We start from the raw sequence: 25,699 nt of genomic DNA, 5'->3' as shown, positions 1-25,699 counted from the left end.
TGCCTGGGGTTGGGGTGCAACTAAATTTGCCAAAACCAGACCCTCAAGTCAACGGAGGAGAAAACTGAATCTCCATCAAGTTTTTGAAGGAGCTTCTCTAACTCTCAGGATCGATGACTGTATTTATCCGACGAGAGTCCAGCGTCCGCAGCTCGTGGTCGTGCGGTAGCGTTCTCGCTTCCCACGCCCGGGTTCCCGGGTTCGATTCCCGGCGGGTTCAGGGATTTTCTCTGCCTCGTGATGACTGGGTGTTGTGTGCTGTCCTTAGGTTAGTTAGGTTTAAGTAGTTCTAAGTTCTAGGGGACTGATGACCTCAAATGTTAAGTCCCATAGTGCTCAGAGCCATTTGAACCATAGAGTCCAGCACCAGACGAATGCCCCCATCCACCTTGTCAACTAGTCTTACTTGGTTGTTATATGTGCATCTTGCAGGCTCTATTATAGCCTCTCTGCTAGTTCTTTCCCTACTCTTTCTCTATATACCATAGGAATGGCGTATGGCTGCCCAAAAAAGTTTTTGTGTGGTCGTACATTAAATCCATACTAATGGTTTCTGATTGATCCTGTGTTAGGTACAAAAATTTCCGTGTGTTACACAAGCATTTCTAGCTGGTTCCTATGCTGATGGGGTTCGATGTTCTTCACCACCCCTACCTTTACTTCAATTCGCTCTTTTATTTCTTGGATTACAGCCTCTGTTTCGTCCTCTTGCATGTTCTATCCGAGGAGTCAGATCCAGGTCCTTTCTTATCATTATAATCTGCAAAATTCGGCCTAAAACAGTTGCTCGGGAGCCGTGGCTGTATCTCATGCTCTCTGGATTTGGTAGAAACGTCCTTGTCCTTTCTTAGCACCAGTTCTCTACGGCCTAAATCGAGAATGGCTTGCTGTTCGTTTAAGAAGCCTACCTCAATAATTAAATCAATAGCAAGATTTTGCACTACATAAAATTGATTTCGATTTTGTGCCCTTGGCAGATGTATTCACTTCTGGTTTGTTCGGTGACCTCTGCGCGTTTGCCAGCTAGCGCCCCCTTCATTTCAGTCTTCTTCATAGAAAAAGTGGACAAATTTCTCTTATGAGATCATTGTCTGAAAGCTGTTTCAGAAATTGTCATTGTGCGGCTGCCACTGTCGACAGTCCTATGCATCTTTACATCCCCTACTGTGACTGAAATTATTGGTTAGAGATTATGTTGAGTTGCTGTTTGTTGCTCCTCGAGCAGTATTTCTGACAAGTCTTCATAATCAGGTAAGTTCACACGGCACCTCTGGTTGGTTGTGTGCATTCCCTGTGGGCCATATCCAGCTGAGCCTGGTATCAGTTTCTCACATATTGACCTCATTGTTAAATCCTTGCCAGATTAGTTGCCTATTTGAATTGTGTCCTTTGACATTACGGTTTCCATAGGGCTCATTGCGATAATCCATTCTACTATTGTTATTTACTGGTCGACCTTGCAAGGTATTGTTAAAATTATTACTTCTCCCTTTCCTTTGCTCACGCGCATCTTGTCTGTCAAACACCAGTTGTGGCTCATGCTCTTGAGCGCATTAGTATCTGAGTCACACTTTCCCACAAGTGCTAGGTGGTACATGCTTTGGAGTTTGGAGAAACAAAATTTTATGACTTCTCCACCGCTGTACACTACGTCCAGAATTTGGTTCCTTTTAATCAACCCCTCGAACAATTTTGTAGGGCTTTTATATTCTGACACTTCAAGGTCTGGACAAAATATAGGCTCCTGTTTTATGCGATCCTGCAATTCTTTTGACCAGTAGGTAGTCAGAAATGCATCCACGAATTCCTCATAGGAACAGTAAGTCGCCGCTACGCCACACATTTACTCTGCAGTTGAGCCCTCAATGTGCCTGTAAACGATCTCAAGTTTCGCCTGTAATATCCATGATACTGGTAACGAATTATTGAATTGTGTGGAGCGATCATTTTCTTTGAACTTTTGAATCTTTAGGATCTTTAACAAATGCTTGTAATCAAAGTCTGTTCCCATTGTTGAGTTTGCGTTAAGTTCTGGGTTGCATACTCTCGTTAGCACTATGTGAGCTCATATCTCATAATTCAAGGTGTGACTACTCAGCCCAGTATCACGAAGGTAACGGCACTAAGTGTTTTCCTTAAGTGAACTGCAGGTATTCGACACGCACACAGAACTTGGCTTCGTGCGCGGACCCTGCACGTGGCGAGCAGCCGATAGCCGACACAACTCCTCCCGTGACATCAGAACGTGGTGTACCCGTTGTGCAAGTCGCCCCAATAGTCATAAATGGTGTTGTACGCTCTCAATTCTTTGTATAGCGTCGGCAAATGCAATTTACTCTTGTGCTTCAGGTATGCTATCGATACTGTATTAACGTGTGTCTTGAGGCTCACCTGGCTGACCCGCTTACTGGTTCTGTCTGCCGTTTCCCTGGCCGCTGCTGCTGTTGTTTTAGCTACACCTGCTTCCTTCCTTGCTACTTACATTTCTTACGCCATGCTCTTATATTTCTTGACCACTGTCAGTTCGTTTCGGATTTCATCCATAAAATTAAATATTTTCTGAGCATCCCTTTTTGATTCTTCCTTTTCCTGTTTACGCTGCCTTTTAGTCTCTTCCTTTTCCTGCATACGCTACCTTTCAGCCTCTTCCTTTTCTCGCTTCCTATTTTGTTCTGACTCTCTTAGAATACTTCTGATATAAAATTCACGCCCCCTTTGCGCTCACTACACCAGTTAGTGATGTAACTCGCGGTAGGTGTGCTCTGCTGCTTTGTCGTGGCAGAATTGGCCTCTGCTTGCTTCCGTCTGTGTCCTGGCGATCACAGACACTGTATGTTTTCATTTGCTTCTGTTTCTACCTCTCCCTCACTAGAATTACCTGTCTCAATAGGCTGTACATAATATGCCGCCGAATTAAATCTCAAGCTCTTCACCACGCCCTGCACTGACCCACTACTAGTTCCGAACCGTACACGTTTCATTGCGCTGTGTCTGGCTGTCCTAGACTCACTCATTGCCAATATTGCTCTGCTTTGCGTGAACATTCATGAAGTCACAGAAGAAGTAACACTTCAATCCAACATCTAACACGTGTCGAGAGAAATGTTTTTAACTCTTCTTAACCTATTGATAATTGAGCATTACGTAAACAGTACATTCGCTCCTGGCAAACTTTTTCCCATGCAGCTGCAACGTCGTAAATCGTCATATAGACAATGAATGTGGTGCGGTGCAAAACCACACCTATTAACCACTGAAGTGTGATGTGGTACAAGAACCACACACATGAACGAAAACAGTGAAACAAATAACAGAAACTTCAACAAATACAATAATTAATATATTCACACAGCTATCTACAACTAACGTGGAATCTAAAAAAGTTGAGGTTACTGAAATTATGAATATTTAATTCAAATAAAAAATATTATTTGATTACTGACAGCCACTCAGCATTCTCAAGCAAAATCCTAGGCAAGGTCGCCATATTACGTGAGGTGCCATGGTTAAGAAGTGTTTTGTGAACACTTCAATTCTAAGGGATCTGCATGTGGCAGGATCACCCACTCAGCCCCCTCCCCCCATTCCAAACAAGCAAAAAGATGAATAAACACGGATACAATTAGTGAAGTGACCCAGTAAATGATAGAAAGAGTTCCACCACATGATAATTTAATTCAATTACAAGATAATTAGTTTCCTTAGTAGTCATTAATCAATATGGGAGGAAATGGCAGGTATTAATAGACTACTGAATGAAAAACTCCTTAGGTATAACAAAATTGATTTATTGAGATAAAGACATGGAAAATAGTTTATATATTATAACAGATCCTCATAATAAGGGGACAATGACTGCAATATCGAATAAGAAAGTGGTCACATACTTGAAGACGCCCCACTCTCAAATAATGAGATGAGTGATTTCATCACCCACTTGAGTCCACACAATAAATGCTACATCCTGACTATCTGACAGTATGGTGATCCGCAGTGAGAACTCTGATTAGAAAAAAATAGAAAATTTGGGTGGTATTGGCGACACCGGTAACATGTGCTGCTGAAGGATTCAGTGCAAAACTTTTACAAAGTCCCAAATATACTGGAGCAGCCAAGATAGTTTACCACAAACGTCTTCAGCAGTACGAAGTCGGCAAACAGCAAACAAGTGGTACAGTCGTTGAGATCTGCGCCGCTGATTCTTCTAATACTCTCCGTCCATGAGACAAAACCCGACAAGAATTACTTTTGTCAGGGAATCGAGACAGTGTACTTGCTAGCTAGTGATGAAGTGTCTCCAGGAGGAGACAAAGAGGACAATGCCTAACACGAAACCTCGCATGCAGAAGGTACTGGGGCTAGATCCAGTGTGTCCCTCCTAATGCGCATTACGCTTACACTTTCGAAGTTGAGCCATCCTCGACCCTCACCACTGTCGAAAGTTTATAATCGACGGCAACCACAGGAACATGCTCCAATCGTAAGATTCAAGGTGCAGCGAAAAATTTCACTAACTCAGCGAGCGTAATATACCCATCCAGTGGGGTCTTGTGCCGCCAATTTCAGAACAAGGCTCTCTGACGTCACAGAAGGTCATTGTGAGCTGCCAAATCAATTTCCGCCCACGGCTGCGCACATATGACCAAAAATTTATGTGATTGCTTGTGCCTGAGACTCGCACCTAGCAGGTCGCTAGCACCCAATTCCGTGAAGATCGGAATACATTACTCGCTGGTGGTGGTCGACCAAGTTAGGCCGAGACGCCAGAGTGTCATAAAGCGATTACAGAGACGCCGGGCCGTCGCCTAACCAATCGCTTCACAGTGGGTACAACAGGCTCTAATGCAAATCTGGTTGCGCGCATAGAACGATAGGCGAGCCACTAATGTCCACTGGCCCTAAAGGTAGGTCGCTCAAGAGCCAGCCCGCCTTACCTTCACCAGCCCCGCAGGAATCCTAGCTCTGCCGTAGACTACCCAAATCGAGGCTAAATGTACTGCAAAGAAAACATGTAGTCTCACACCAAGGATGATTAGAGTTCTCATTATTCATTGCATTACTTGCAATGAACTTATTCGGCCTTATCCCATTGAGACATAATAAAAATAATGCTAAGATGCCAAATATGAGAAGGAACAGGCCAGAAAATGCACGCAAACGGCACGTCACCTCTCTTGCAGATAAGAATCAACAGTGACTTATCGAAAATCAAAGAACATCGAATAAAGAAGAACTGAATCGTAGAAGGAAATGCACACACAATGAAAAAAAAATATATACAGTGTGTTCATCCAATCATCAGGCACATTTTCTCTGGCAGATACTTACAATTTCATTTTTACAGTTTGCAGCTAGTCAGCCCTAACAAATAATACTGCTCGTCACATTTTTCATGTGATGCCTATTATCGATGTAGAACGTCGTTTTTTCATTACAAATGGAACGATTTTTAAATTATAGCTGATGATATTCGTTTTATTGGTATAAAGTTTTTGTTTGTTAAGCCTTATCTCATTCCGTTTGCAGAAAAAGCAAAGTTGGAAAATGAGGTTCAAAATAGGTTAGCGCGTGATTTTATAGGAGTGGTCAGTTCATGTAATACGCCTCTCTAATAATTCTGAAGAACCATGACACAGTGAGATTTGTCCTAGCTTCAATCATGTTACCTGAAATTGATCGAAGGGAGAGTTTGGAGGAGTTGTTGCAAAACTTTTGTATATTACATTATCTTCCATTGGCCTACATGAAAGTTACTGCTGGATTGTACTGCATCACAAGTGTCAGCAGTATACTACAGTTCAAGTGGCTTCCCTTTGGTCTCAATGTTCCTGTTGCTGCATTTATTTGTGAACTGAATGCAACACTCGCAGACGATTTAAAGAGCAGGGTTACCTTGTATGACAATTATATTTTGATTGCTGAAAATATGTACGCACACCACAATGAGGTACTGGGGCGATTACTGGCAGTATTTGAACAGGTTGGAGTCACAGTAAATCCAGAAAAATCACAGTTTGATAGGTGAAGTAATATGTTTTTAGGTCATACCTGTATTAGTTCGTCAAATGGTATGCATACCTTCAAGCAACTCATCGCACTGCTGATCAAAGGGCAAATTACCTTGTCCACTTTCACCACCATCCATTTGTTGAAATTCAGGTTGCAGGTCCACCTCGGTTAGAAATGAAGACAACTCATTTCAGACAATCTTCAAACTGTTTTTTGAATATTCACTTAACGTTAATGCAAGTCTGACATTGTTTGGTGGGAAATCAAAAAATCGACGTCCAAAGTCACGTCTACTTTTAACAAAGGCACGATCATCAAATTTGCTTCAAACACAGTGCACTAACAACTGAACACTGCCTCTTCACCTCAGTACTGTCGCTGATGATGAAACTGTACAGGTCTCCAATTCCTAGCAGCTTTGAAACACTTTCTCATTGATAATAGAAAAGTGGCTGCCAGTGTCATAAAGGCAAGTTAGACACGCAGATAAAGATACAACAGGATTTACTGCCAGAGATTTGGTGTTCATAACTAAAAGTGTCTCCCTTATATCTTCCTTATAGACAAAATCAGTACCCCACTCCTACTCTGTCCTACTCTGCATTCGTCTCCTCTACCTCTACTCCTTCTGCTACTCATACTTGTTATCGCTGGGTTGCTGGCTTGTTGTCTGTTGGCTTTCTATGTGGATCCGTGGAGCATATCTCAACACATTGCAGAACCACAAATTGCTGACATTTCTTGCTTCGTGTGTTTACTGGTTTTCATTCCTGTAATTCTGCCTATTCAGGTTTCACCTCCCAGTGATGACTTCTCCCATGCTTGTTAAGGTCGTTGTGATAGCGATTCCATTCACTTTGTTAGCAAGGTTGGTGCTCTCCACCAAAGTGATTTCAGCCACCTTGTATCTCATGCCTGTTCTGGCTGCTTCTGTTTTGTTCTGTTTTGTCTCAGCTCATCGGAATGGTTCTAATGAGGCTGGGTCGTATCATACATTATTGTCCTTTGCATCATACTCTAATTCTTGCAAATCACTATTGAAAGCTTCCACATCATCTTAGCATCTAACAGCGGAAATAAAACGTCTAAGATGCACAGGCAGTTTGGTGATGTAGATGCTAATTAGCATGCTAGGGCTGTGTGGACTATACAGAAATTTATTCTTCTTAAAGATCTGTTTCGAAAAATTCACTGGACGAGTAAATCCTTATTGTTGTAAACTTGCAAGATGATGATGCTGTACTTAGCGCTATACTGAACAGAATCAGATCAACATGCCGATAGGAATAATGGTCAAAATTCTCAATATATACCTCTTTCTTGTACAATGGCTCCCATTTGGAGTGCCAGATCCCCCTCTAAATATCTGGACATAAACACAATCGTGTACCCAGCAGGCCTTGTGGGAAGCGCTGAATAATAAACTGCTCCAGCCACGCCGTGGGATGGATGTCATTTAAGGAATAGCGGAACACTTCGAATTTCCGCACCGTGGAGAAATGTTTTTAGTCAGAGCCATACATTTCTCGCTGTGCCTAAAACCATTGGACATTCCTACCACCATCTGCACTGTGTATGGGTTTGTATGTTTCTGGTCCGCAGTGCCATTTGTTCTTGTGCCTGGAATCATCTACATCTGAACATGTGGTTTCATACTGAAAATGACTAAATACAGAATCAAGCACTTGATCACTCATACAAGAATAGATTTAGCAAGAGAGAAGTTACCACACCACTGTATCTAATGTCGTTAATGCAGACTGAGCAGAGAAGTAAGTCATCAGAATGAACAGGTATGAAAACTGCGAAAAACCGTTAAATTGAAAAAAAAACCACACAATAGTAATGAAATCCCACTGTACATATAGGTACTGATTGTCCATCAAAGAGAGACAGAGCAATCAATTACAGAAAGCGACAACACGCCCCCTGTATAATGTAATGAGCATGTGAGTGGACAGAAACGGTCATGCAAGAAAATTATGGAAATACATTAAACGAGAAGGCAGATAAACTTTATTTCGGCGAATAGATAATCATTTTATGAAGAAAATTTAACACAATTAAAATGAAAATCCGAGCAGGCACCTTTAGATAATCTAGTAAACCACAGCTTAATGAGAAAATTACCCACATTCTAGACCAACACAACTAGGGAGTGAACATTTTTGAAATATTACAAAAGCATAATTGATCCTATCACCGTATCACACGAAAGCATGGCTGAAACAGAGACCCACAGTCCGTTACTAATTGGTAAATTTAGAATTCCAAAACCACATAAGGTGCAACTACAATCCTTTAATTTAGCTAAAGAATTGAGGAAGAAGTAATTTGATAAAATATCTAACGAAGCATGGTTCGTTTGTTTTACCGTATCATGTGGACAAAGTGTAGTCTGATTAAAATTACTTGATAGTTGACGCTTCACATGTTGAAGGAAGTCTTGTTGTCTTCCAGGGCAGTTTTGCCAACGTAGGGTCGTTATGCAGGGAGATTTACCAATAGGTAGAGACACGTAGCTTTTTATGGCTTAGTCCTCTCACTCTCTCTGGCTCCCAGAGTGAGCGACCACTGGTCAGTCGGATCATCTGTTTTGTTCTGTTTTGTCTAAGCTCATCATAATGGTTCTACTGAGGCTGGGTCATATCATACACTATTTATTTATTTATTGATTTATTTAACCTGGCGAGATAAGGGCCATCAGGCCCTCTCTTACATCTAACCAGGCATTCTACTTATTTTACATTCATATGTTTTAGTAGGCATGTTAAACTACATCTAGTACAAAAAGTGAAATAAACAATTTGAAAGGTACACCTGGAAAAATACATACATATAGAGTTTATATTCTTAGGTCACAAGTACTGTTATAATTAGACATTATTGAAGAGACAGATTTTAGATAGGAGTGCTGGCAGCAGGGAGTATGAGGGAGACTCATGGTGAAGGGAGGAGAAGAATAGAGACATGATGAAACATAATTAAGGAAATATAAAGGAAAAGAAGATTGCGTGGCTAATAGAGATAGATGAAGAGGAAAGCATCTCAGGAGCAAGGTAGGAGACGCTAGCTTTGCTATTTGACAGATGAGGGGATTGTCCTTGTACATTAATTTTGTGGAGAACTTTGTGAGGATGATAGTAGGAAATGCTTCAACTTCTTCTTAAGAGCAGCAGGAGATCGAATTTTGCGCAAGGTAAGGGGCAGTTTGTTCCAGAGGCAGACAGCGGCAACTGAGAAGGAGTTTGCAAAAGTTTTTGTTTTGTGAGTGGGCACAGTTAGGATACCAAATAAGAATGACCTCGTGTTTCGATTATGATGGCATGACAGGTTTTTAATCTCTGAAGCAAGGTACTGGGGTGCTTCCGTGACGAGAAGTTGTTGGAGTAGACATAGAGTGTGGTAGTCACGCAATTTGTCCGGCCGCAGCCACCCTAGCTCGGAGCATGAAGCACTAACATGATCATATCGGCGAATGTTGCAGGTGTAACGCACACAGGCATTCATGGTTAGCTCTAGCCGTCTTTTGTTTTCACTACTCATGCCTTGTTGAATCACATCACGATAGTGGAGGTTCGGTAGAACGAGTGCTTGCACGAGCTGGCGTTTCAAGTCCTGTGGAAATATGTTCCGAAACTTTTTGAGAGCATAGAGACAAGCAGACGTCTTTCGGCACACTGCGACTGTATTCTCCGCCCAGTTGAGATGCTCATCCAAAGTTACACCCAAGTTCTTAAGTGTTTTCTGATATGGTATTAGAGTACCGTCGAGCAGAATAGGAGGTAGCCGTTCGCGGAAATCTGAACTTATTAATTTCTGAGGGGCTATTAAGATTACTTGCGTCTTTTTTGCATTTAGTTTAAGCTCCAGGTTTTTCGCCCACGTCACTACTGAAGACAGATCATCATTCATCTGAGCGATTGCAGTGTTTACATCTTCAGGTCTGAAGCTTAGGTAGAGCTGGAGGTCGTCGGCATAGAAATGATATTTACAGGAGGACAGAACCGACGAAATATCGTTGACATATAAAGAAAACAAAAGTGGTCCTAAGACTGATCCTTGTGGCACTCCCGAGGAAACATGTTTCCAGGAAGATCTTTCATTTACGCAGACAACACATTGCTGTCTGTCTTTTAAGTAGCTTTCAAACCATCTCATTGCACTATCAGAGAAATTAAGCTGTTGCATTTTTCTGAGCAGTATGTCAAAGTTAACAGTGTCAAAAGCTTTGCTGAAGTCCAGTAGCGTCAGTATTGTTGCCTTTCGATTGTCGATGGCATATTTCAGGTCATCAGTTACTTTAATCAGAGCAGTGTTTGTGCTGTGATGTTTATGGAAACCGGATTGAAATTTGTCATATAGGCTGAATTCATGCAAGTGTTCAGTGATTTGGTCATGAACAATATATTCAAGTGCTTTGGAAACAGCAGGCAGTATGCTAATTGGTCGGTAATCACTAGGCAGTTGCGGGTTTTCGATCTTAGGGATGGGTCGAATTAAGCTTCTTTTCCATGCAGTGGGATATATTCCGTTCACGAGGGAAAAATTAAATATGTCAGTTAAGATAGGTACTAAGATATCGGCAACATTCTTAATCATGGTTATACCGATACTGTCGTTGCCTATTGCATCAGAAGAGATTCTCATTATTGTTTTTCTTGCCGTATTTGTTGTTACATGTTTTAGATGGAAGGTATCGTTGTTAGTTATCCTGTTTGGGGATTCTTGTGGACGGTAATTATCAGCTGTGCTGGTATTCAGAGGTGCAGAGAAGAATTCATTTAATTCGTTAGTTGACACATGAAAAGTAGTTTCCGATTTTGCCTTTCCGACCCCCAAGCTACGGAGATTCTTCCATAGAGTCGTGGGCGTCAGATCGCTGCATACAAGGGAGCGAGCGTGCCTGTTTTTAGCATTGCGAATGCATTGTTTCACTCTGTTCCGTAGCTTTCTATATTCTTCGAAACGCTCGGGTTTCGGATCTGCCTTGAAACGCCTGTGGGCAGCATCCCTATTAGTCATCATTTGACGTAATTCAGCTGTCAGCCATGGAGCAGGAGATTTTCTTACACGGATTGTGCGCACAGGTGCATGTTTGTCATAGAGGGCAGTGAGTTTATCACCAAGTTCATTAATTTTGCCGTCGATTTTGGGTTTTCTGATTATTTGATGCCATGAGATTTCTGAGCAATCGGCTGTTAGAGCGTCAAGGTCAATACGTTTCATGTTCCTACAAGTTATGTAACGCGATTTGATCCTTGGGGGCTGCACAGAGTAGGCCAGGAATATTACATCATGTGCTGAGAGGCCATGGGCCGATGTTTGGCCAACATCTCTTACTTTGTCAGTCTGTTTCGTTGCGATTACGTCTATAAGAGTATGACTGTGCGCCGTATGGTGTGTAGGTTGTAATGCAAGAATGTTCATGCTATTGCAACTAAACAGTCTTCTTAGGTTTATTGCGGAGGGAGTGTCTCTTAGCAGGTCTATGTTCAAGTCACCCATTACGATGACATGTTCGTATTGACACTGAAGTGAATGTAATTCCGACTGGAAGGAACTCATTGAGCTTATTTTTGGCGGCTTGTACACGACGCCAGTCAAGAATTTCCGACTTTGTATATTTATTTCAATGAACATGAATTCAGCCTCTTTTTCTTCAGCAGGATTTGACGTACATAAGACTTTCGCTTTGAGATCTGTTCGTATATACGCGCCGACCCCGCCACCTCGCTTTTTTGATCTGTCAGCCCTAAGAAATGTCCTTTGCATCAGACTCTAATTCTTGCAAATCACTATTGAAAGCTTCCACATCATCTTAACATCTAACAAGCCATTGGTAAGTCATGTTGTGCCTCTCATAGAAGGTACGAGATGTGGATACATGTAATGTAGTAGGGTTGGCGCACTTTAATTTTGACTTATAGTGAGGTTTCCGGCTTAGAACATTAGGAAAAAATTTGTGCTATTGTTTGGAGTATAATTTCGCACGTATGTCTTTCTGATTGTTACGTGACTACCGCTACCATACTCCATTTAAAACTACTTCATAGCTGACACCTGTCAGTTGGCGCTACAGTGTTAACACATCGGCTACAGCTCGGTTAAAGGCCACATGCAAACACCGTTTGTCACTTCACAAGTGTGGAAATGCTGTTCATGTAACGCGGAGCAATGTTGGAAGCTGCTACCATCAGGTACGGCGAGAAAGCGAGATGTTGGGTGTACAGCTGATTTTAAATGACCGGTGATTGAACCGCGTCAGACAACACGTTCAGTAGCTCTTAATTTACGTTCTTCTTCTAATCTAACCATAACCTCTTCATGTCCAATACACCCGAGAAAACGGCGGTCAGCAACCTACGGCGTTACTATAAATCACGCTCGCTTTGCTCACAGCGATTAAAGTTCACCTGTAGGAGCAAACTCAGAGCAGAACAAAAGCGAACTCTGCAGTCCTGGTTGGAATTCATTTACAGGTTACAGGCAACATACGTAGATTCCAAAAGCAAAAAGAATGATAGAAAAAAAGAGCAAATAAAAAATCAATACAACGATGAGAATGAAGCAACAAAAGATTAAAAATAAAAAATTAGACTGAAACAAATTAATTGAAAATAATAATCATCACCCATTTTGGTAAAGATGTAAGGATGATACTGGAACCTGCATGCCGTTACACCGCAGACTGTGACGTTACCATTACGTTACGGAAAAACTGCAGGCTATGTTGTTATATTTATTTATCTATAGCAACAGTTCCAACGATCATTTTTTGCTTTCAAAAACTTCGGTTTTACAACATGTCACATGAAAATTTCTCACTGTAGCCCGATCTCTGTAATGATAATCGGGTGTGTGAAGCCAAATCGCATCTTGTGCGAAAGAATCCAATAGTCTTTGTCTAATGATGTGTACATAATGTGTTATTTCGTTACCGTCGTTGTGTGTGTGTGTGTGTGTGTGTTTGTATGTATCATGTGTGATGAAATGCGAAATAAAAAGACCAGACCCAGGATACGACATACAAACACAACAAGAAAAAAAGCCAGACAAGGAATTGAAGTTAACTGACCATTTTTTGTGGCAGACTGGCAACAGCAAAGAGTTCAGGCGTGATATTGAGCACTGTGATTGGAGGAAGACACCATCACTATCGCCGGCCGCGGTGGCCGTGCGGTTCTGGCGCTGCAGTCCGGAACCGCGGGACTGCTACGGTCGCAGGTTCGGATCCTGCCTCGGGCATGGGTGTGTGGATGTCCTAAGGTTGGTTAGGTTTAAGTAGTTCTACGTTCTAGGGGACTTATGACCTAAGATGTAGAGTCCCATAGTGCTCAGAGCCATTTGAACCATCACTATCCAAGAACGAGAAACACACTCATGTCACACAGAGAGACAAGGCATACATATTGAAAACTCATAATTAGGACATGAGAAAAAAGGTATTGGAATAATAGCAGATTAAAAGAAAAAGACACACGGCTATTTTCCTTACTTGAGATTCGATTCCGTTACGTGCAGGAAGCTAGAGATATTGAGAACCCAGAAGTAACACGGCTAAGAGAAGCATAAATATGAAATGGACACGATGGATCCCTTTCAATGTGACATAAAAATTGACATGTGTGAAAAACTAGCTTCTGCTTCAAACGGGTAAAAATTATGTTGACTATACTCATTCGGTATTCGATAAAGAGAGCACTAAGCAACTACCAACGAACTCACAACTTAATTTCAAATCTTTCTCAACATTTTCTGACTTACAAGCTTAACATCAAACATTTAACACATTAACTCATGTGTAAAGTTATAAAGAGCCCAGTGGTAATGCGAGAATTACCTGTGATTAATTTATGCACCGGAACGAAATCTAATACTAATACGCAAGTACCGTGAAGATACACTACTAAAATCTGTGCAAAACATGTAATCTGAACCCATATTAATATTATATGGGCCAAGTTGTGTACCCCTAATTGCCAACTTCTGATAAAACAATAAATAGCATGAAATATTCTACAAACAGATCCAGAATTGTTAAATGAACAAGGTATCTTCTCTATTGAAATGAGAAAGGTTATTAATTGAAACAACCGCTTTAATGCAGTAGAAACATGCATAGAGTATTATGTTCCAACATAATGATTCAAAAGAACCACAGATCCAACAAATTACAATTACGTCAAAAGAAATAATTGAATGACAATGATGCCATAAAGGTATGCGTGAACTTTAACACTTGTTGACTCCCCATCATCTCTGCTCTTGCGCAAGCCTCAAAGTAAAAGTAGTCAATAGCTCTCGCGTGCTCTCTGCCATTCTGCCTGCAGATGGCCACTTCTCTCTTCTGCGGCAACACTCCGAACAATGCGTCTCTCCCCACATACTTCATCACAAACATATCACAAAATCTTAGTCAACAGAAGGAAAGTACCATCACCTCTGATCCCCCAGTACAACTAGATCTGAGGCACGTAGTACGTGATCACTGTAACCCTATTCCATTAAACCTCGTAACAGTAATAAAAACGAAAGGGAGGCAAGTGTTCAGTGTTTTCTGTCTTTTAAAGTAATCGGACCTTTGAAGCCGTTATACGCAGTGGATCTCGATTCGTTAAGGAATTGGGGTTTTCTGGTGTAGTTCTAAATTGAACAGTATTCGGAAAACAGCAAATTTAATATTCTGTAAAATTTTGCTTAGTATGTTAGTTCAGTGATGGCTTAAAGCATAGATAATCGGTGGTTACATTGTTAAATATCAACGAAAAATGTTCAAGAATAGGTTCACTGTTAAAAAAACGTGAAATGTGCCAATATTTATATAACATCTGCGTTTAATGTTGAGAAGTTGTTTCCTCAGAAGGTCCGTTTGTGTCAATTTTTACCGTTACACCATTTTTATGGATATATCGTGACAAATGAAATATTTTAACCTATAATATTTTTGAGAGAGTAGATTAAACAGAAGGAGCTTTAATAACAAAGAATAGAAGGAAGATGAATGTTTAACGTCTGGTTAGTCATGAAGCCGTTAAAGTGAAAGCTGAACCTCAGATTGGAGAAGGATGGGAAAGGAAACTGGACGTGTTATGTCCAGCGGATTCCTCTCAGTATGTGTCTTGTACGATGCAGAAAAAAACAAACAGGAAAAACACAATTCTGTAAGGCTGAACGGAGATAAGATCTTCTCTCCTTCCGAAAGTGCATCCTCTCTCGCCCCTTAATAAGACATTGCTCCCTCCTTTTTGTTTACCAGTGACAGTGTTGCGGGTTTTGCCTCTCTGCTGGGACGGGATTCACGAAGACGCTCTAGTACTTTAACACACAGTGTCAGGTACACAGGCTTGATATTTTTCAACATCCCCAAGAATAAACTCTGTGTTACCTGTTACAGGCGTTAACCGGCAGAGGAATATTTTGGCCGAGTCAAAATTCTCAATACAGGACAAAGTGCCCCGATCTTCGTGGTTGTGTTCACTACAATACCTTTGATGTGACACGGAACTTAACTATCTGTTTCGTAAAATTTTCAAAATTTTACCAACGATGTTACAATTAGTATCAGTTCAAGTACTTTTCGTGAAGAGTTTTCACGCAGAACCGTTTGGATGCTAACTGCCTTTGAAACTGAAACCACACTCACTGAAATCACAACAAAAGATGCAATATATCATCGACTGCATGTCAGAAATTCACACTCATCATACTACATGGAGGTGATTCAACAAACGATCTTCGAAAATGAAGACGCATGACTGGCTTAAGACGGGCAGGGGACTTGCTTTCTTGATGGGTTCACATAGAGACGGAATTTACCATTTGAGAAGTTTCAAATATGTAATGAATTTGTTTTGCTGATCGGCTTATATATGAATTTAGACACAAGAACCTCTTTAATACAAGTGAAATATCAAGACTTCCAGAATGTGGGTTCATTAAAAAAAAGTACATATGATATTAATCTAAGGTGCCATCGTCAATGTGAATCGCGAAATAATGTATCTACATTTCAATAATTTTATGCGACAGGCTGCGTGAGAAACTGTCATTACGTACATTCAATAACCAGTAAGTATACGTAAAATAGGACTATGAAAGCCAGGTACATTGGGGAACTGAATGTATTTGTCGATATAGCGACTGTACAGTATAGATCAATCAATACTGATAGCATTTCTACACAAAATCGCTGTCTCCGCTTAATCGTTACATCGTTGGCATGTACTCATCCCTAATTAAGTTCTCCCTGATTACTCGACATCGCTTAAGATACATACTCGGATGTTCCTTTTTAAAGGACGTAGTCAGTTCCTTCCACATTTTTCAGCATCCCTAATTAAGTTCTCCCTGATTACTCGACATCGCTTAAGATACATACTCGGATGTTCCTTTTTAAAGGACGTAGTCAGTTCCTTCCACATTTTTCAGCAGTCCGACTACAGTCGACGAACTGTTGAAGACTGCTGCAGTAGGGTTACAAGTTGTTCGTTGGCTATTGCACTTTTAATTATGACACGCCAGTTTTCCTGAAGGAATTTAAAGAGAAACAAAGAAACAAATGGTTCTTTTAGGAATGAAATACAGTTTCGAAAAGATGCTACACTTAGCCAGTTTACTGTGACGCGTTTCTGTGTCATTAGTATTGGGACAATGAATAGTTATTCTGCTGTACACATACACAACTGCGATTAGTTACCATTTTCATCACATAGGAAGCATCCGAAATTAATACAGCTCGATCTAAATTGAAGGTGTAGATGGGAAGAAAGGAAAAATAAGGGAGGGGATTACTGGTGTCAGCTGTGTCGGGACATTACGCGAGTCAGCGGTGACGAGTAAAATTGTGTACCATACAGGGAATTGAATCCGGGTTATTCCGCTTCCTAGGCAGATGCGTCAACCACTGCGCCATCCAGGACACAGAGCTATCGTAACTGCACGGACTATCTCGGCGTGCCTCAAGGCCGACCCACACTCCCACCGAGCGCAATCTATCTCCATTTCCTGTCCATTTCCACCATACTCGCTGCTCAGACTCCCAAAGGAGGTCGGACGTACTTGTGCATCTGGTCTGAAGAAGATGGTTCCATCCCCCATCTAGGCGAATCAATTAATGAATGGTGTCTGTTCTTTCGGACATACATGCCCGAAATAATAGACACCACGCATTCATATAATTCAGCTGGTTTGACTCATGGTGAAATGGACACCTTTTATACTACAAATACACTAATAATCTGTTCGAGATCCGAGTTCGTAATTAGCAACTAATGTACTGCTACCGCAAACAGAACATGTCATCTTTAGATGGTCCGTAAGTGCGGCTTTTGTAGGCGACAGATTGATACCTGTGTTTCGTAATTATTGATTTACTGCAAAACGTGAAATCATAACAACCTCACGCTTTGAGAGAGAGTGTCTGTGAAGGTTAAACATAAACTGGACACTACACTTCAGTGTAAAGCACCCTGTTACATGTGAACTTCGTAAACAACTTTTTGGGGTACTATCATGTTTTCCTTTCTGCATTTCATTGCTCTTTGTTTTTCAGAATACTGCATTCTTCCGAGCTATTTGGTATCGTTATCTTTCTTTTTTTTGTGAATTTTTTTTTGTGGCAATGCCTATCTCTCTACTCCTTCACTTACCACTCACGGGCACCTTCGTCAATTTGCGCTAGCCTTTACATTTCTGTAATTTCTACAGTTCTTCTGCTCTCTAGTTCACTGAAAGCCAGACTAACCAATATCCAGTTAACGACTCTCTACTTTTGTAAGGGTACTCTATACAGGTTTGTGACATTCTTTTTCTTCTTTTTCTTCTTTTCCTTCTGCCTTTCTCCCTTATTTAAACGGGGAAGGCATGTTAATTATCGAAATTGGCATTGTAGAATGTGGCTAGAAGGCCGTCCTTTCGCCACCCCTGCGCCCAGTGTCATCCATGCGACAGTGTGTGCAATTTCTTTAAATGTTAACGGATCGTGTAACTGAGGCAGAACGTGGGTGCCAGCCCAGTATTCACCTAGTGGGATGTGGAAGTCTTCACAAAAGATACATCTAGGCTGGCGGACACACCGGCCCTTATTGTTAAGGGCGCGCCTCCCCGAATCACAGAAACTGCGTACTAATACTTGCGGCTATCCAGTCGGGTTGGTTTTTAATATTATACTGTTGTAATTTATAATTTGGTACTTCATTCGTTCGTTCATTTAATATTTTCCCATCTTATTTTTAACATTGGTTTACCCACATGGATTTCAACACGCACGCAATTTTTTTGATTTCTCGTTTCTCCGCTGGCCGCTTCTTACTTCCGTACAAATCTTTGCTGTAAGCGTTAATTTCTTGACACGCATGGATAGTAATGTTTCAGGAATTTGGCGTTTCACCGGACGGTTCCGCGTTCCAACAAGGGTACTTCCAGCAGGCGTAAATACGTGACAAAATTTAGTCCATTGGCACAGCACGCCAGGACTGTGTCCGAGCTACAGCTTGGTTGATTGGGTGACCTATCCGCCCGTGAACTTTCGCCGCTCCTGTTTCTCAAGTGCCTTCGAACGCTGGCAAGAACTGAATCGCGCGCTGGCTGGGAATTGGGGGTACTGGTCACACCACTACAAGTGAGATTGCCTGTTTTTGCCGAAGAGTTATGCACAGTGTACGGCCATCGTGTGTATGTAGGTACCTAATTCAACACAATGGGAGCAGTCCAAGTGTAGTAGCTGTTTTACTGCAAAACTTGAAAAATATGGTTCGCGGACAGGTGACAGCGGACAGGACAGCAGCATAGTATCTGTAGCAGGATTGTGGTACTTGAAGATCCTCACGACTGGACTGGTTTCATTGGCAACAAGATTTCATAATATGGCAGTACTATAACTATTACCGAGTTGTCGATAACTTCTCATTTACGGGCGAATTTACAATATATTATGAGTCACTTCATGTAACGTACATTCACTTATCGTTTGCCCCTAGGATACAGGATGTAATTAAGCAAAGCTGTGCTCTTGCAATTTGAAGGAGCGTTATGCAGTCGTACCACGATAGTTCGTTATGGTTGGTTGTTTCGGGGAAGGAGACCAGACAGCGAGGTCATCGGTCTCATCAGATTAGGGAAGGATGGGGAAGGAAGTCGGCCGTGCATTTTGAAAGGAACCATCCTGGCATTTGCCTGGAGCGATTTAGGGAAATCACGGAAAACCTAAATCAGGATGGCCGGACGCGGGATTGAACCGTCGTTCTCCCGAATGCGAGTCCAGTGTCTAACCACTGCGCCACAGCTCGTTATGTGTCCCCATACTATACAAGTGGTTAATTACCGTCACTTATGGGATTATGTTTGGAAACTGTATTAATGTGTTGCATATTTGCCTTTAGTCACATCTACGATGTTTTCTGTAAAATTTACCTTCAGTGTTAACCACAAAGTTCATAGGATCTGCAGCAAAAGTCTTCGTGAATGACGCTAATTAACATTTTGATTGGCTTGTCCCAGGATCTAAGATTAATATTTATATGTTATATGAAGCAGTCACTATTCAGAGGACTCAATCTTCCCTCGAATCACTATTTTTGGATGTACTGAATCGATGTTACGAGACTAGAATAAAAATGCTAGTAAAAAATGCAGTGTCTTCAACACAAAAGGAAAAAAGAAAACAGATTTTTCTTTCATTCCTTCCACTCTCATCGCAGCGTTTCAAAGAAAATAAGTTCTCTTCTGAGCGCCAAAGGAACTGATATAGGAATGCGTATTTAAATACAGAGACATGTAAACAGGCAGAATACGCCGCTGCGGTCGGGAACGCCTATATAAGACAACGCCTATATAAGACAACAAGAGTCTGGCGCAGTTGTTAGATCGCTTACTGCTGCTACAGTGGAAGGTTATCAAGATTTAAGTGTGTGATCTGAGGCTTTCCCGGCGAATATGCTGTATCCAAGGTTCTCGGGTGTCCAGCCGGATCCGATCGTCGAAGTTCCACGATATTTCGGCGAATAACCGTTCCGCCATCATCAGCTGGTGATTCCATCAGCACCACCTGATGATGGCGGAACGGTTATTCGCCGAAATATCGTGGAACTTCGACGATCGGATCCGGCTGGACACCCGAGAACCTTGGATACAAGATTTAAGTGAGTTTGAACGTGGTGTTATAGTCGGCGCACGAGCGATGGGGGACAGCATCTACGAGGTAGCGATTAAGTGAGGATTTTCCCATACGACCATTTCACCGTGAATATTAGAAATCTGGTAAAATATCAAATCTCCGATATCGCTGCGGTCGATAAAAAATCCTGCAACAACGGGACCACCGACGACTGAAGAGAATCGTTCAGCGTGACAGAAGTTCAACCCTTCCGCAAATTACGGCAGATTTCAACGCTGGGCCATCAGCAAGTCTCAGCGTGCGAACTATCCACCGAAATATCATCGATAAGGGTTTTTGGAGCCGAAGGCCCACTCGTGTACCCTCGATGACTGCACGACAAAAGGTTTTACGTATCGCCTGGGCCCGTGAACACCGACACTGGACTGTTGATGACTTTAAACATGTTGCCTGGTCTGACGAGTCTCGTTTCAAATTCTGTCCAGCGAATGAACGTGTACGGCTATGGAGACAACCTCATGAATTCGTGGGACTGCTCAAGCTGGTATTACGTATTGGCTACTACATTTCACATTATAATCTCGTATTACCATTTTCTTTCCAAATAATCTGCAGACACTTCGCTAATACTCTTTTAATATTGCCTGGTGTAACTAGTTCACTGCTAAATTCAGTGTCATGGAGTGTGTTCCTGCAGACGGCGTCGGCACTGTTGGTGGCGGTGGTGGCTGCCACCTGTCATCAGTCACTGTGTGGCCACGCCCACTCCTACGCCCACCAGACGACTCCTGTGGTGGGCCCCGCCCATCCCGTCACTGTGGGACACGCCGGCTACGGCGGTTATGGACACGGACATGGAGGACACAGTGTTGACTACGTGGTAAGAACTCTTCGTTGAGTGTCGTCAAAGACACAATTCGTTGTCGCTGTTGCGTACTTCATCATTGCGAATTGCGAATTAGGTTGGTTGGGAAAGTGTGGCTAACGATCGCTCGTTGCCTTTCTTAATGGAACCATTCCAGTTTTCGTACTGAGCGATTTGGAGACATGGGAAACCTAAAACAGAATGACTAGACAGGGCACTGAATCTCCATCCTCGATGTCCATTGCCTCAAAATCGTGCCAACTCCATTGCTGGAAGGAAAGTATTCTTTTCTTGGCGGTAGTGATTGTACGGCCAACGGCCTTGCCGCAGTGGTAACACCGGTTTCCGTCAAATCACCGAAGTTAAGCGCTGTCGTGCTGGGCTAGCACTTGGATGGGTGACCATCCGGTCTGCCGAGCGCTGCTGGCAAGCGGGATGCACTCAGTTCTTGTGAAGCAAACTGAGGAGCTACCTGACTGAGAAGTAGCGGCTCCGGTCTCGTAAACTGACATACGGCCGGGAGAGCGGTGTGCTGACCACAAGCCCCTCCATATCTGCATCAAGTGACGCCTATGGGCGACCGATACCGTTGGGCCTTCCAAGGCCTGTTCGGACTGAGAGAGAGACTGTACAATGCACCAGTCATTTTCGTCTATAAGGTTAACACGTAGATCGTATCAGTTGTGTGGTAAGGTTCGTTCTATGCCATGTAAAAAGTTGACATGTACTTCTCCTTCATTCTGCTACAGTAATTGCGTCAAATAGTGTTCATCTGCTACTCTGCTATCTCTGTCTCCCTCTCGTTTCCTCCTGTATATATACATACACACACAAATATTTACCGGTCACGAGATTTAATCTTAGTTCAGATTATTCTCTGAAAGAGGAAAGAGACACATTTATTTATTTATGTCACAGTCTTACGACATCTTACTGTTTTGGCGATACGACAAGGTACTTTATGGATAAGCATTCATAACACCTGTGAAATAATGTCGACATATTGATACACTTGATCAATGTACGTAGCTTTTGCCAATAATAACTTGTTGCGTAGGTGACCAGTATCCAGCTATGTTCGGACGAAGGTACAGCTGTCGGTTTCTTAGATGATTATAATCGGAGGAAGGAGAGGAAAAACGTCATCCATTAGCAGGCTCCTTAGACAAGCGTTATGCCTCAATTGTGAGAATACATCACACATACTAGCTGCAGTAATACATATTGCGTGTACTGTCTAGACTGATTTTCACAAAGATGTTTTTGGACTCTCGAATTTAGCTTTGGACAGTGTTATTTGTGACTGTTTGGAGTATATTTTTGTCATACTTAGCAAATACAATGTCTTGTGATCAATTCCAAAATCTGTCGTTGTTAATAAAATTGTGTAGCTAATTGGTTTGTGCGGTACAGAAAAGTGATTGGCAAATGCGTTTCCTACAGTCTTTCGCTCTTGATGTTAGCTTTGCTCATGTCTTGTATCTTCCTAGGCGTACCCGAAGTACGAGTTCGAGTACGGGGTGTCTGACGGGCACACAGGGGACCACCACTCCCAGAAGGAGCACCGCGACGGAGACGTGGTGACTGGCGAGTACTCGCTCAAGGAGGCGGACGGCAGCGTGCGCACCGTCAAGTACCACGCCGACAAGTCCGGCTTCCACCCCGTCGTGCACCACTCGCACCACGGTGAGAGACTCTAATGTACACTCAGGACTAAGAACATGCAGGATTAAGAACAGACAGCAACAAGGTCACATTCAGTTATATGGCTAGGCGTTCTAATAGAAAAAGAAAGGCCGTATACTTAGATATCCCTCGAACAACAGCAGGTACGAATTTTAAGAAAGTAACTTCCGCATGATGTGTCGCTGGCAAGTAAAATAGTTCGATGAAACATTGACCATGTATAAAAAGAACTGCTACAGTATAGTAGGGAAAGTAAGCGAAAGAAATACGCAAAGAGAGGAACAGAAACAACACTTTCATTCGAAGACTTCAGTTTCGTCGAACTAGCAGCGGTTCATGATGATACCCTGGGCATTGCAAAGTGTGGGATACGGCAGTCCACTTTCTAGAGCGTGCTTCCATGCTGGCCACAGGGTTGACAAGTTCTTGTGCCAGCGCCTTCCATTCCTCCACCAGCGAGGTTGACGGCTGCTAGACTGTGGTTGGTGCACCTGAACGTCGTGCAGAGTCTCCCCCAACCATCACACACCTGCTCGATGGGATTAAAGTCGGAGAACCTGGCAGGCCTGTCCTTTTGCCGCCCGCGGTGATCACACACCCTGTAAAGAAGAATACCCCGCCTTTTGTAATGTCCTGGGACCATCATGAATGGCGGTGACTTCACTACACTTAATATCATTGAATAAAAGCATCATTTCTGTTCGCCCCTTTGTGTATTTCTTTCAATTATCTTCTTTGCTGTACTGAAGCAGTTCTTTCTATATACGGTCGAAGTTTCATCGAGCTACGTTACTTGACAGTGACACAGCGGAAGTTGCTTTCGGTCTTAAGTTAAATTCACATCTGCCTCATATCCGTCAGTGTCTTCTCGTAGGTCATTCGGAACTATCCACCTGGCAATATCACTGGAACCCCTAAAAAACAATCAATTTTTCTAATGTGTTAACGCAGCATAATTGCTGGAGCTCATCCAAGACCATCCTGCAGACACTTCTTTAAAGAGCCAGAGATCTTCACTGTAGCCTCACAAAATATATATACAGGCTGAGTCACCTAACGTTACCGCTGGATATATTTCGTGAACCACATCAAATACTGACGAATCGATTCCACAGACCGAACGTGAGGAAAGGGGCTAGTGTAATTGGTTAATACAAACCATAAAAAAATGCACGGAAGTATGTTTTTTAACACAAACCTACGTTTTTTTAAATGGAACCCCGTTAGTTTTGTTAGCACATCTGAACATATAAACAAATACGTAATCAGTGCCGTTTGTTGCATTGTAAAATGTTAATTACATCCGGAGATATTGTAACCTAAAGTTGACGCTTGAGTACCACTCCTCCGCTGTTCGATCGTGTGTATCGGAGAGCACCGAATTACGTAGGGATCCAAAGGGAACGGTGATGGACCTTAGGTACAGAAGAGACTGGAACAGCAAATTACGTCTACATGCTAACACCTTTTTATTGGTCTTTTTCACTGACGCACATGTACATTACCATGAGGGGTGAGGTAAACGTACACACGTGGTTTCCGTTTTCAATTACGAAGTGGAATAGAGTGTGTCCCACTGGAAACGCGTCGACGTATGTGGTATCAGCATGATGGTGCACCTGCACATTCCGCAATTAACACTAGGCTGACCCTTGACAGGATGTTCGACGGGCGTTTCATAGGACGAACGTACACACGTGGTTTCCGTTTTCAATTACGAAGTGGAATAGCGTGTGTCCCACTGGAAACGCGTCGACGTATGTGGTATCAGCATGATGGTGCACCTACACATTCTGCAATTAACACTAGGCTGACCCTTGACAGGATGTTCGACGAGCGTTTCATAGGACGTGGAGGACGCATAAATTGGCCAGCCCGTTCTCCTGATCTTACACCTCTGGACTTCTTTCTGTGGAGTACGTTAAAGGAGAATGTGTACCGTGATGTGCCTACAACCCCAGAGGATATGAAACAACGTATTGCGGCAGCCTGCGGCGACATTACACCAGATGTACTGCGGCGTGTACGACATTCATTACGCCAGAGATTGCAATTGTGTGCAGTAAATGATGGCCACCACATTGAACATCTATTGGCCTGACATGTCGGGACACACACTATTCCACTCCGTAATTCAAAACGGAAACCACGTGTGTACGTGTACCTCACCCCTCATGGTAATGTACATGTGCGTCAGTGAAAAAGACCGATAAAAAGGTGTTAGCATGTGGACGTAATGTGCTGTTCCACTGTCTTCTGTACCTAAGATCCATCACCGTTCCCTTTGGATCCCTACGTAATTCAGTGCTCTCCGATACACACGATCGAACAGCAGAGGAGTGGTACTCAAGCGTCAACTTTAGGTTACAATATCTCCGGATGTAATTAACATTTTACAATGCAACAAACGGCACTGATTACGTATTTGTTTGTATGTGCAGATGTGCTAACAAAACTAACGGGGTTCCATTTAAAAAAAACGTAGGTTGAAAGGTGGCTACACTGAGCCACAGCGCCAGAGATTGCGCCAAAGAGTATTATTCAGCCGCCTCCACTGGCAGTTCTTGTCGTGATGTGGCAGCAGTCTGTTCTTGTCGAGAGGTCGTAGTAGGGAGTGCTTGTGGAGTGGTAGTAGCGAGTCGGTGTTGAGATGTTGTAATAAGGAGTGCTTGTTCCATGTTTTATGCAGTTGTTGATGGGCTAGACAGCAGATGTTGTTCGAATGGAGATATTGTAATGACCAGAGTGCTTTTCGTCAATATATATGAAGGTAACAAAATTCCCTGTTTTTTTTTTCATTATTTTAATGTCGTAAATAATGCGTCATTACAGGTTCAGTCAACAAAGCATCTGGCTTACACTCTAATACAAGAACACAAGCCAGATGCTTTGTTGACTTAATCATTGAAAGCATTTTATGTGAACATTTGTATAAACTGATTTTTTGTGTATTGTGTAAACTATTATGTAAAGTCACATGTATGAAAGAATTTGTATTGCTTACTGTATTTTACATATTAGGT

The 25,699-nt window shown here is 42.3% G+C and overlaps 1 protein-coding gene and 1 pseudogene across 1 annotated transcript in view; both read left to right on the top strand.

Annotated features, from left to right (window-relative positions):
- LOC124545773 (adult-specific cuticular protein ACP-20-like) overlaps positions 1-25,699 on the top strand; it is a 113,587-nt gene that overhangs the window by 40,108 nt on the left and 47,780 nt on the right. The window contains exons 4-5 of the mRNA XM_047124719.1: positions 20,800-21,005; positions 22,481-22,676. Of these exons, the coding sequence (XP_046980675.1) occupies positions 20,800-21,005; positions 22,481-22,676 (402 nt within the window). The remainder of the gene's footprint in view (positions 1-20,799; positions 21,006-22,480; positions 22,677-25,699) is intronic.
- On the top strand, positions 21,302-21,419 carry LOC124546363 (annotated as a pseudogene).

Source organism: Schistocerca americana, chromosome 8 (genome assembly GCF_021461395.2).
Source record: "Schistocerca americana isolate TAMUIC-IGC-003095 chromosome 8, iqSchAmer2.1, whole genome shotgun sequence".
In the NCBI taxonomy this organism is placed as follows: Eukaryota; Metazoa; Arthropoda; class Insecta; order Orthoptera; family Acrididae; genus Schistocerca; species Schistocerca americana.
This window is presented reverse-complemented; position numbering and strand designations above follow the sequence as displayed.